Source organism: Engraulis encrasicolus, chromosome 2, assembly GCF_034702125.1.
Source record: "Engraulis encrasicolus isolate BLACKSEA-1 chromosome 2, IST_EnEncr_1.0, whole genome shotgun sequence".
NCBI classification, from domain to species: Eukaryota; Metazoa; Chordata; class Actinopteri; order Clupeiformes; family Engraulidae; genus Engraulis; species Engraulis encrasicolus.
Genome location: NC_085858.1, coordinates 28,521,891 through 28,535,714, shown reverse-complemented (window position 1 = coordinate 28,535,714; position 13,824 = coordinate 28,521,891). Strand labels below are relative to the sequence as shown.

General features: G+C 44.6%; 1 protein-coding gene across 1 annotated transcript; it reads right to left on the bottom strand.

The window, feature by feature from the left end:
• Positions 1-2,072: 2,072 nt before the first annotated feature.
• galr2b (galanin receptor 2b) lies at positions 2,073-11,454 on the bottom strand. The gene is made up of 4 exons (XM_063217463.1): positions 11,072-11,454; positions 6,370-7,049; positions 2,429-2,452; positions 2,073-2,089 (listed from the first exon to the last, which is right to left on the bottom strand). Exons 1-4 carry the CDS (start codon positions 11,452-11,454, stop codon positions 2,073-2,075), a joined length of 1,104 nt encoding a protein of 367 aa, XP_063073533.1.
• Between the last annotated feature and the right edge of the window lie 2,370 nt (positions 11,455-13,824).

The following is a 13,824-nucleotide window of genomic DNA, read 5'->3' as shown; positions in this document are numbered from 1 at the left end:
CGATGCATCAAGCAATCAAGATACTGAAACACTCAACCCACTCTCCTTCACTGTCAGCCTCTAGCCAGCCAGGCCGCTGACAACGCTCCCCCCCTCATCCCCCACCACCATATGTGCGACTGAACATTCCACCTGCACTACTACATCTGTGACTGAACTTTCAACCTGCACTAACTCAAAACATACACATGCACACACACACACACACACACACACACACACACACACACACCACACACACACACACACACACACACACACACACACACACACACACACACACACACACAAGCACACTGCACTTTCTGCACTAAACCCAAACATACACACACTGACACACAACTCATACTCACACACATACACACACACACACACACACACACCACACACACATACACAGGTACACACACACAGACGCACACCGCACTTTCTACCTGCACTAAACACACACACACACACTAGGGATGGCACAAACCGCACCGAAAACCGAAACCGTACAATTCACACACATACCGAACCGAACCGTGCAATCCATCGCAAACCGCAATTCATGTACTGCCCAGAAAATTATGTAAAACAGAGATTCTAGGAGTATCTTATCCAGTCTCTCTGATTAAAACATTAGCGTTTAAGACCAAATCAGAGGATGACACAATTAAAATCACACCATTTTCACATTATAAGCCTATACAAACTACATGTAGGATATTTAGTGATAAGTCCGATTCTATTAGCCAGTGCACCATTTTCCATGAACAAAAAAAAAAGTACCGTAGAGAACCGAAAACCGTGAGCTTGACACCGCGATATGAACCGAACCGTGAATTTTGTGAACCGTACCACCCCTAACACACACACACACACACACACACACACACACACACACGCACACACGCACACAAAACACATACAAACACACACACACACATACTGCTGCTGGTGTATTTAATAAAAACCTTTTTTTTAATTATTTATTTCTTCAAATGCTACTATTACTATGTCAGAACGCTATAAAGGACTTTTAGAAAAAAGAACAACAAAATACCTCCTCTTAATGTATGTTCTCTACAAGTCTTCTGTTGTCCAGTCTTGCACTTTAAATGTCTGTATGAGCAATGTCTACGTCCATACTGTCTATGTCCATGTATGAGTACTGTCTATGTCTATACTGTCTATGTCCTTACCTAGATTAGTCTATGTCTGCATGGGAGAGCAAGAAACGCAATTTCAAATTCTTTGTATGACCAGTGCATGTAAAGAAATTGACAATAAACTTGACTTGACTTGACTTGACTTGATTGGCTCCACTACTGTAGTCTGGCCGTGCTTCTCTGTGGAGTGCCTGGAATAGTAGAATTTTGATCGCAACGCCCCCCCACCCCCAGAAAACAGCCAATAATCAAATACGCCCCCCACGTGGGGGCGAAAGGGGGAGGACGCTCGTGACAATGACGTACACATCTGCGCCAGAGCCATTGGTCTGCGCTATGTTGTTGTTGAGTAACTGCCAGCAATTGGGTGAGAGGTGTCCAATAATTTCAAACCATAACTGAGTGCAAACTTCCTGCTTCCTACAATCGCTTCAGAGCAAACAAATGCCAGACCATAAATACGAAATGAAATGGTAGTATTATGGGATGGTCAGGACCAGGCTAACAGATCTATATCACTGCATGACTATTTCACATACATTTGAGCTATTCTCTTCATAGAACATTTGTCTCAAATGGCATGTTGTGGTTGTGGATATGTTCTATCTTAACAGAGTGTTCAAATTGTTTTTTTTGGCCAGCATAAACACTATTCTCTTACCGGTACTGCGCACCAGCTGTAAATGTTACACCGGTGCTGCGCACCTGTGCGCACCTGCCTGCTTTCACCACTGGGGCTGATTGAGAATAATAGATTGAGTAAGCCTGCACAGCAGGAGAAAATAAATATGACATGAAAATATTGAACAAACTCACTCCATCTATATGTCATTGACATCATACTCAGAGTGGAACTTGGCCATGTGTAAAATAATAGTAAATAACTTGAATGTTCTAGCTAGTGCATAGAGGCTAGGGTTACTATCCATCTCCAACTTCTGCACACAGGCATGGGAACAGCTTTGTCACACAGCTGACAATGTGTTGACAAGTCTTAATAGACCCCTTTACTGTTTGTACAAAGACGTGACGTTATCGACTGGCTGCGCGTACATTGTTAGAGCAGAATCGACCATGTACCGCACATTTGTAAAGAAGCCAGGTGTTTTATTCCGAAATAAGAAAGTGGATGGTCATAATAACTTCAGATATGAGGAGGGTGACACAGACACGCGTATTCCTGATGGTGTCCTCAGTTCAGTCCAGTCGGTAGGCTACGTTTAATTTCTTGTAACTGGAACAGGCTGTTCCCTCTAGGAATAACGTAACAAGTGTACTGTTAGGATTTATTTTACAACTGTACACGCTTCAGGACAGCACGTCTTCTCTCTTCATGGTCCGCACTGTCTGTTTGTTTGTGTGTGTTTGAGCCAACAATGTGCGCGCAGCAGTGATGATGTAAGTTCTAAACGGGTCAATTGGAAAGACACACAATGGGTGGATTCCAATATGCGGACTTCCGTCCTCCCTCACTTGCCTGCCAGACTTCCGTCCTCCTTTGCTCACTTGCCTGCATGATGATGTCACTGACGACTGAAAGTTAATTCAATATCTTGCAAAATAGCACAATTCTAATGTCATTTTCTTATTTGGGTGGTGAATGAAAAACAGTCCCTCAAAAGTTCTTACTTAACTTACTGTAAACATGCCAGAATAAGCAAAGAAGCTATTTTTTCGGAATATCTTCGTCAGAGCTCCAAATGACACATACAAAGCTATTTTTTCGTCTGCAAAATACGTGTATCGGATGACATTTACCCAGTTTAAATTTTCCTGATGCCGTCTCGAAAACAGATTTTATTTCTAAAACTGTTCGAATGGCTTTTATAGCGTTTTGGAAAATACCTCTATAAATGTCTCTAAAGTACAGTAATATTGCTGAAAGTAATATTTCTTGTTACCTACATAGCGCATGATCGAAAGAGTGAGACATTTGAGATTCATACTTTCAGCATGATGGCATGTGTGACAGTCCCCATGGTCACTCCACAAGTGATTGCTTTGTATTGATGTCATCCACCGTAATTTCGCTGTCACACCATTTTGTTAACAATAGCCATTCAATAAAACAAGGAACAGAATCAAACATACCAATTAAGCCCAATGCATTTTAACTTGTCCCTTCCTATTAGCGAGGCACTGCTAAATATCTGCTAAACATTGTTGTTGTGTTGTATTTGACCCTGGAAACACAGCAGGCGATTTTCATTTATCTGCCATCTGGATGAAAGTGTTCATGACATTACTTATATTATATAAGAGACAAATAGCTTTATTTCAATTGAATTTACAGCTTCCATATTCTCATGGAGCCCATAGGGCAACAGGAAAAATCCATGTTAACATGACATGACAACAATTCAGATAAGTCCTTCATAAGCAGGATGTGTTAAATAAAGACAGCAGCACAAACTAAATATTTTTTCATATAGAATTAAATATATAGGGTATAGTATATACATTCTGTAAACAATTCCCTTTCAATTACCCATTTACAACACACAAAGCAGAAACAATCGGACCATGGGGGTATTCCGCAAACATGATTAAGTGATGAACCGGGCTAAATTAACCAAAAGAAAGAGGTAAACCTGCTCATAGATAGCCTGCATGGTTTATTTAGTTACAAAGATGAGGACTCCAGGCTCTTCTATTAGCCAATTTTCGACTACCTTCTGGTTAACTTAAAGGAGAAAACCATTTTATTTTTTACATTGGGCCCTTAATTTCCCATTATAACCTTATGTTCTACTCACTCCTTTATGTTGTGTGTCATTTGGAGCCCTGCCGAAGACATTCGGCCATGAAACACTTTTTGATAGTCTGGTAAAGGTGGATGTGACGTCACATCACGAACGTCCACCTTTTTTCGAAAACTGTATAACCCGCAAATCTGAGAAGTTTCCAAGCAAGCAATCCTACGCGTTATGTGTGGTAGTGTACCATAATGAATAAAATCAAAACAACATATGTTGGGCCTGCAAAAAATGGCCCAAAGGAAGTCGTTTCATGGATATAACCGAACCGAATATCTTCGGCTGAGCTCCAAATGACACTTGCGTAACAGGGGTGAGTAGACTATGATGAAAGTAAGGGCCCAATGTAAAAAAAACTAAAACGGCGGTGACACATACACACGAATTTGGCCAAACAAAGCAATTACGATCAAAGCAATGACGTGTGTCTCTACCCCCCCCCCCCTCGCGTGAAGCCACCTTCCTGCGATACCCCCATGAACACTCAAAGCAAAGAAAGGCAGCTAGCAAAGTGCATGTGATGAGTTACGAAAAAGAGTGACTCACAATTGTGACTAGAAAGTGGTTACAAAAGGCAACAGGGCAAAGTTAGATTAGAAATCACAGCTTCGAATCGAGGCAAAAGGTACAGCTGGAAAAGGCTACAAGATGACAGATTAAAGTGCAGGAAGTGTCTCTCGAAACCTTGTTCACTTCAATGGATTGAAACGGATCAATTTGCCTCCATTGGCAAGTTCCATTGTGAAGCAAGGCGGGTAAGCGGGTAATGACTACCGGTTTTCCATAGAACAGTGTTTCCCAACCTTTTTTGTCTCGTGTACCCCCTGTGCCTTTTCATTGTGCCTTGAGTACCCGCTAACTCAAGTTCTATATGTGCCTCCTCTATCCCAACATGAATATGTTCCATGCATTTGATAAAATCACATAATACCTCTGCCGTAGGTAGCCCTGGTTGGGAAACTGCCGTAGAATACCACAAATTTACGTCTATGATTGCCACCGGATGTATACTTGCTTCGAAGGGACTGAGTGGAAGGTGTCTGACGTCATATGAAAAGGGCCGTTTGACCCTGGAAACCATCACAAAGCCACATGCGAACAAAGCCAACATCTGTTACAAGAGGATTCAGAGAAACAGCTTGAAAGGAAAACATATACGATACCTGTCCACATAGTCAACAGTCAAACGAAAATGAAACGGTTTTGTCGTCATCACAGTATATGTTGGTATATGTATTTACAAATTAAATAATCTTCTACATAGTCATTGTACAAATTAAATAATTGTAATGTGAGAATGTGGAGCCCTTAGCTTCCGTGTGAAGGCCCTGGTTTGGCATTGGGTCTAAAAGTGAGCCCAGCTACAGTCACTGCAGTGGATGTTCTTTCACGTGGAAACTGGTGCCCACGCACCCGGAATTGTCCTGAATCAAAATATCTCATCCGACAGCCATGGTCTGTGTGTCTGTGTGTCTGTGTGTGTGTCTGTGTGTGCGTGTGTGTGTGTCTGTGTGTGCTCGCGCGCGTGCGTTATAGCTGTGTACTGCACTCAGCAATGGCTTTGCATTAGGGTGTGAATCAGCTGGCTCCTCTAGCTGTACGTGTGTGTGTGTGTGTGTGTGTGTGTCTGTCTGTGTGTGTGATCATGTTGGTGTGTGTGTGTGTGTGTGTGTGTGTGTGTGTCTGTGTGTGTCTGTGTGTGTGTCTGTGTGTGTGTGTGTGTGTCTGTGTGTGTGTGTGTGTGTGTCTGTGTGTGTGTGTGTGTGAGTGTGTGTGTGTGTGTGTGTGTGTGTTTGGCTACTTCAGGTATGGCTTCCTGTTCATCAGCTGGCTCTGCTAGTTTCAGTCTTTGTATGTGTGTGTGTGTGTGTGTGTGTGTGTGTGTGTGTGTGTGTGTGTGTGTGTGTGTGTGTGTGTGTGTGTGTGTGTTTGTGTGCGTGCGTGCGTGCGTGCGTGTGTGTGTGTGTGTGCACGAGCGCATGTGTGTGTGAGAGACAGTCTGTGTGACTCTGTGTGATGTTGTGTCTGTGCATACTTATGTGCTTGTCTCTGTCTGCGTGTGTGTAGCTGTTAGCTCAAGCATCAGCTGCAGTGTGTGTGTGTGTGTGTGTGTGTGTGTGTGTGTGTGTGTGTGTGTGTGTGTGTGTGTGTGTGCACATGTTCTTAAGGCTGACTCTGAAAGGGTAGCGAGATGGCCATGGCAGCCTCAGTACTCGGAGCAGCTGTGGCCTTCACTGTGACTGCCACCGGAACTGTCGCCGTGGGGACCGGAGGAGGAGGAGGAGCAGCAGGAGGAGCAGCAGGAGGAGCAGAGGGAGCAGCAGCAGGAGCAGGAGGCGACACCACCTCCATCCCAGGCGCCGCCGGTCTGCTCTCCATCTCACGCTCGATGGACCGGCCACCTCCACCTCCACCTCCTCCACCTCCACGTCGTCCTCCTCCTCCACGTCCTCCTCCTCCGTTCTCCTCCTGCATCATCTGCGACACCTCGGTGGAGGCGGCCTCGAAGCCCGGCACGGTGTTGGCCACGTGCACCACGTGCACCTTGTTGCGTCCGCCCTTGCCGCCAGCCACCAGCACGCAGCTGCTGAACACCTTCCGGAAGCCCTTGCGGAAGTGCTTGGAGACCAGCGCGTACACGATGGGGTTGAGGCAGGAGTTGGCGTAGGCCATGCAGTGCGAGAGCAGGCGCAGCGCGTAGGTGGTGTCGTTGAAGGGGAAGTCCCCGTACAGGTAGCAGAGCAGCACCACGTGGTAGGGCAGCCAGCAGATGCAGAAGAGCACCGTCACGATGATGATCATCTTGGTCACCTTGCGCTTGGCGCGCTTGGACTCCGACATGCCGTCCAGCGGGTCCACGGCCGTCCACAGGTACTTGATGGTGCGCGTGTACGACAGGCTCACGATCAGCACGGGGATGACGTAGCCGAACGCGAAGGTGCACGTGTCCAGCACCTTGCGGCTGTACACCTTCAGGGCGGGCACGCACATGCTGCGGTTGTCCACGGTGACCAGGTCGTAGTAGCTCAGGTACGGGCCGGCGAAGACCAGCGACAGGCCCCAGATCACCACCATGGCCAGGCAGGCGTTGCAAGGCGTGCGGAGCTCCCTGGAGCGTAGTGGGTAGCGGATGGCGAGGTACCTGTAAAATAGCACACAGAGAGAAAATGAAACGTTTATTTGTTTTTTTGTATATTTTGGGGCATTTGCAAGGGGTGAAAGTAGACAGGTGCGCACAGGCGCGTAAGCACCAGTATAAAATGTACAGCTGGTTCGCAGTACCTGTAAGAGCATAGGCTTAATGCTGCCCAGAAGCCCAAGTTCTGCTATTTTAGACAACACATACAACCACACTATGCCATTCGAGAGACTCAGAATAGGCATGTAGCAAAGTAGATCTGTAGTGCACATGCTTATTTTGTTTGTTTATTGGTTGTTTGCAGGTGGGCACCAGGAGATGCTAGGAAATGATTGCGAGAGAGAGAGGGAGAGAGAGAGAGTGATTCGGTAAGGTTGGGAAATGACTAAAGCCATATTTTAACCATGTTCCCATGGTCAATTCGAAGAAAAAGGGGAGTACGTAGTATCCATAAACGCAGCAGGTGCAGGACAAAAAGAATCATACAAAAACGGTATGACATATAATAAAATGAAATGTCCACTCGTTCCCATTTTGCTTTTTATGTCAAGTATTCATTCTTCATCAGGAGCTCCCTGGGCAATTTTCTCGTTCATAGCAAGGTCACATTTGCACAATGCATCACAGCACCTCCATTCATTCCCTGGGTGTTTTCTAGGAAGCCATTTATTTCGCACAGCATCCACGCTGCATGTGAAATAATGAAAAGTTATGTGTTTGTGTCTGTGATTAAATAAAAAAGGCAGACCTTGGGGAACTAATGGCTAAGCCAGAGAAAAGTTTTGTTGTCTGTTAAAATCTATCGTAGTGTGCCAGTGTGAATTAATTACTATTGGGAATTCTTTCTGTTCTTATAAACGTGGTTCATTTGTCATCCACCGGTAGCATTAAACCAGAGGTGGCCAAAGTGAGTAGTAAAATACAAAGTGGAAGTAAAATAACAAAACATGCAGGGTCGCCGCCAGAACAGTTGGGCCCCATGAAAGATTGGAATTTTGTGCACCTTTAAGGGCCCCTGTCAGTGCTGTCAGTGCTTGGGCCCTTAGAATCTGTAACACCTTTCCCCCCTCGCGGCACCTTGCCTGGTTAACACCAGACCTAATCACAAGTGAGATTAGGTCTGGGGAGTTGCCTATTGTAAATTCCGTAGGGGGCAGAATACTTGGCTATTATGACACACTGCCCTGCTCTCTGATTGGGCAGAGAAACTGTTAAGGTCGGAATGCTTGTCCATTATGACACATTGCCCATGATCTTGGACGTTATGAGTCATCCTCGCCAGACTGTCTTTCAGATCGAAATGATTGTGTAGAACTAAAGGCAGTATGGGAGTTCCCAGGCTACCCGGCACCCATGCCTGCCATAGTTTCCTTCCAACACAAGTTACTTCACTGAGTAACTGGTCTACAGTTAGTATGGAGTGCTGTACCTGACTCTGAGCTGGCTGGATCAAATTTAGGGGTTTTTCTTTTAACCCGTTAAAACACTGCGTTATAACTAGAGATGCACAGGATCCTGATTTTTAGGATGCTGTCGGATACCGGATCCACTGCTTAAGATCCTGCCGGATCCAGAACCGGATACCGGACCCTACGAAAGGCTTGAAACACATGGTCTACTCGCACACGTGGGCCCTTTTTATTACGTTGGCTCAAACTATTTTTTAGACTCAGTGGCTTACTGCCACACTGCCTGCACTGGCCGCTTCCGAAGTTCTTTCACTCCATGCAGCAATTGGGATTGTGAAAGACTGACTGAAAAACCTAGGCTAGAGATGCACCAGATCCTGATTTTTAGGTAACTGCCGGATACCGGATCCACTACTTAAGATCCTGCCGGATCCGGATCCTGTGAAAAACCCTATTATCCTGCCGGATCCGGAACCGGATCTTGGATCCTGTGCATCTCTAGTTATAAATTCGTTGTTAGTGTACCAGAATGGCAATAACTGAGTTGTAGTGCATTACTAAAGGCCCTTTGTTAGGTCATAGTAGAGTAGTACTATGGTAATTAACCTTTCAATGACTATTACAGCATGCCTCAGAGGGTACCGCGTGCATGAAGGGGCTATGTGTTTATTCACCCCATAACATCAATCCACCTCATTAGATACAATCTAATAACTGGTGTAACCAATATGTACTGGTAGTAATATCATCTGCTAGAGTACTTACACCATAAACTTTTTAGCTTTGCTCTGCCACCGCTGCATTAATCTCTCGTACTCTTTCTTCATTTCTTCTTGTGTGAGCAAATAAATGGGCTTACACTACAAATGCTACTGCATATGCAGTCTGACTGATTTAACAAAAGAATCGATTGATGCTTTCATACATCAATCGATTATTTTGTTAAATCAGTCATAAGACTGCATAGAGTTATCACTCCATGTAGTATGACCTTCAAGTTATGTGGGTTGTATGTAATGCATGTATGCCTGCATATAGGCCTGTGTCCTCTGTTTTTTGTTTTGTTTTGTCTTGTTTTTGTTTTTTGTCAGTTGTGCAATAGTCTTGTGATGTTATGTGTATGTCCTGTCTTAAGCGAGTGCTGCTCTATCGTATCGTATCGTGTATAAAAGCTTTGTGTTCACTCTCCACTCTCATTGTCCTTGTGAAACGCCATTCCCATTCCCATCTCCTTTACTGCAATCTAATCATGAAAAAGATGAAAGTTCAAATGTTTATTTTCAATCTGACTGGCAGAGATATCGAAAATGCAGGAACCTACGTATGCATTAATTCACAAAAATGTCCAATTAACAGACCAACCTGTGTCTGAATGTAAAAGGTTAAACAAATGATGATATGTAACAGTGCTTCGGTGTCGGTGAAAAATAATAAATAAATAATGGCATTTCAGAGGTTAATACCAAGCATCATGATGATGAATTGCCATGGTTAACTTATTCACCAGTTGTTGCATAATTGGACATGGAACTTGAAACAGCACATGATGCAGTGTCTAATGTTACCTCTAATTATGGTTCCTAACTTCCTCTGTGTTTGTGTGTGTGTGTGTGTGTGTGTGTGTGTGTGTGTGTGTGTGTGTGTGTGTGTGTGTGTGTGTGTGTGTGTGTGTGTGTGTGTGTGTGTGTGTGCGCGTGTGTGTGTGCACGCGTTTGTAGTGCTTGTGTGAGTGAATATTCGCACATCCTTCATTTCTCCAGGGACAAAGCCCTGGCTGGAATAATGAAACTTTGTTACATGCCTGTGTGGTGGCTGATGACATGGAGTCACAGCATGTAAATTAACATTGCATATTTGCACATGCACTATTGGGCTACGATCCAGTGCCACATATTCCAAGTGACCTGGCTTTACCCATCTTATTAGGGCATTTGGACTGGTAAAACCTGGAAATTTAGAATATGTCACTGGATTACAACATCTGAATCAAGGTTGCCCATCACATGACACAAGAGGAGTCTGTCTTCTAAAGAGGCCCTGCTGTGATCTCTCTCATGTTTCATCTGTTCCTTGCAACTCATCATCACCCTTTTATCCTCTGTGTTTATATTTTAGAGCTCAAACTCTTTTTTGATCATATTGATTGTGTGTCTAGTTCTGCTGCCACCCTTAAATTCCATAGCTTGGGATCAATAAAGCAAATCAATCAATCGATAGATAGGTCAACTAACAACCCATTCTCCCTACCAACCAATAAATTAATTCCTAATTCAACCCAACCCAATTGCCACTCAGTCAATCGATCAAGTAACCTTTCCATCTACAATCCATCCATCCATCCATCCATCCATCCATCCATCCATCCATCCATCCATCCATCCATCCATCCATCCATCACTTACCTGTTTACAACCAAGTGCACCACCTTGTACATGAAGTTGCCCAACACCCAGCCCTCCAATCAATCAATCAATCAATCAATCAATCAATCAATCAATCAATCAATCAATCAATCAATCAATCAATCAATAAATCAATTTACACAATATATCTTTTCATTTATCCCCATCCATCCATCCATCCATCCATCCATGCATCCATCCTCCCACCACTCACCTGTCGACGGACACGGCGGCCAGTGTGAAGCTGCTGGCGTACATGGTGAGGTTGATGAAGAAGTGCACCACCTTGCACATGAAGGTGCCGAACACCCAGCCCTCCAGCGCGTAGATGGTGGCCTGGAAGGGCACGCAGAAGATGATGAAGAAGAAGTCGGCCACGGCCAGGTTCAGGATGAAGAGGTTGGTGGTGTTGTAGCCGATCTGGCCGCTGTGGAGCAGCACGGCCAGCACCAGGCTGTTGCCCACGGTGCCCAGCAGGAAGATGAGCGAGAAGACCACCGACACGATCACGCTGGCCGCGTCCAGCTGCTGGTGGCTGTCCGGTGACGCGTTCCAGTAGCGCTCCGCCATCTTGCCCAGGTCCTCCTGCTCCGCCATCTTGGTGGTGGTGGTGGTGGTGGTGGTGGCGGTGGCGTTGATGTCGATGGTGTTGTTGTTGTCGTCGTCGTCTTGCCGACCAATCCTAGGAGGAGGAGCCTGTTTATGTGAGAAAGGAGGATTGGTTGGACTGATTGTACAGCAGATCCTCTCACAGTTTTTATTTTTGTCTGAGACAATTTAGAGCTTATTTCATTGTTTTTTTAATAACTAAAATGATCTGGACATAGGTATAGGAAGAGAATATGGATGTTTGCTGTTTTGTTTTAGCCAGCTCTATTGCTTTCATCAAAAAAGTAGACCTGGGCAAACAATACCCATTTAGGGAACTCACAGTAAAACTCTGCTAGTAGCGCTACTTTCAGGGAGACAGAAAACAAGTAACTGGCCACTTCTGCGAATAATCCACCATGTGAAGTGAGAGATAAACATAGCCGTGGGAAGCGATCAAAAGATGTAATTGATGGTTCAGTGAAAAAGCCGGGCAGCGCTAATTGGCTTATTGACGACTCAGCGTGGGCGATTATACTCTCTGATCTTAGAGACTTGAGCAGAATGAGTGATGTTTTCGATGTTCCATGTTTCAGATGAAAGGCAACAAGAGGTCTTGGTCATGGCACGAGCCGAGCGTGGACGGGGGTGGTGGGTCTCTAACAACCTCATCCAGGCAAGCCGACAGGGGCGTGGGGGGGCAAAGGAGTCAGTTGGCCCGGGCCCAGGGAGAAAGAGGGGCCCAAAATTTGACTTTCATTACATTGTATGCATTGGATGGGGGGGCCCTTTCAGATGACTATGTCCTGGGCCCATCAAAAGCTGTAGGCGGCCCTGACCTCACCATCTCCCAACCCACCTGCCACTTCATGGAACCCAAACTAATGATGCAGTCACAGCTGAATGACCCTTGACGTGTTTGGGCATGTGCCTGCTGTTTTATCGTGCTTTTCACACCCTTTTCAAGGTGCTTACAGGCAGCAAATTCTCAGAAAATGCAACTGTTTTTTCAGCGTGTATCAGATGATGCCATGAAATAGAAGCAAAAAAAAAGAAACGATGTTGAAAATGACAGAAGCCAGAATGAACACTGTACTTTTCCAAAGGTGCTGAGGTCGTCAGGCTCCCTGTATGTAGCCTATAGTGCTTATTTTCCATCCTCGAGAAACTTACATAATCTGAAATGACATATAATAATGTAATTATCCTGTCTGAACATCCGTATTTAGATCCTCCCGATGGCACGAATGAAAAACAAAAACAGCTGACAGCATCAAAATCAGCCCATCAACAAAGGAAGGAGGTGCTGATTTTTTCCCTCCCCTGTCCTTTCTGTGATGAAAATAGATTAGATAGATAAAAAAGGCGACGATGGCATGTTTTCCATTTTTCACTTCGCATCATCTGACCCTGAATGACTCGTTCTTGACGTCAATATTCTGCCTGAAGATGACCGTGAAACAACATCAACAGGCCTGGCCAAGTCAAAATGCCTCAGCAAGCCAAAGTAATGCGATTATTTTCAAAGAGACGTTTTCCTCCTATTCACCAACTCACAGGAACCTTGACTGTGTGGGAGAGTGAATAAAATTGTTCCGGGCAATAAATGAAGAGCATGCCGCAGTCTCGTAAGTCTATTGCCTACATCATTGCAGGCTACTTTCGTGTCTTTTAAACAGTAATTTGATTAGGAACGACTACTCTTGTCTTCCTCTTTCTCTCCTGCTCCTTTTCTATCCCCTGTTCTCTACCACTCACATCCCATTCAAATGATCTCTCCTTATCGTCTCTGATTGGCATCCATTTTTGAAGCTGCAACCTTCAACAACCTGACTCACTCTCAACTGGCTTGTGGTATCAGGTCTGTTGACAAGAAGTAAAATCAATCCTCAACCATGCTTCTGGCATTTACCATTTATTTTATGATTAAATATTAACTCTTTGGCAGAATTCACTGTTATATCTATTTACTGTACTATTTTGAGAATAACAATGGGATGAGCATACATTTTCACAAAGAGTATGTCTTTTGTAAATTGTGTTCTACTGTGAAAATTGCCAAAAGTTTTGCCAAAACAAGGAAGAGCTCAAGACACAGAGAAAGGATGCTTAGGCAGCCATAGCTACACAATATAAAAATGCAGTGTTGATTCAAGCCTTAGGAAGTAAATTTAACATCTTCTAGAGTGTATTTGCAGAGTACTCTGTAAGTGTTGAGTTAACACCGCCTTTTTTACAGTGTATTTGTGCCTCAACAGTTATGGAAAACTCTGAAATGACAGAGACGTCCAAGACACATAAAAAGAAGAGCCGAAAGAGGTAGAGGAGAATGGAGAGATTGAGGCAAGGAGGGAGAGAGAGAGAGAGAGAGAGAGAGAG

What these genes read in the sequence shown, in the direction of transcription:
- galr2b (XM_063217463.1), bottom strand. Translation starts at nt 11,454, where the DNA reads ATGGCGGAGCAGGAGGACCTGGGCAAGATGGCGGAGCGCTACTGGAAC. An exon ending in GCCGCCGTGTCCGTCGACAG is followed by an intron (nt 7,050 to 11,071) that starts GTGAGTGGTGGG and finishes GCTATTTTACAG; the next exon opens with GTACCTCGCCATCCGCTACC. An exon ending in GCAGATGATGCAGGAGGAGA is followed by an intron (nt 2,453 to 6,369) that starts ACGGAGGAGGAG and finishes CCTGAAGCGTGT; the next exon opens with ACAGTTGTAAAATAAATCCT.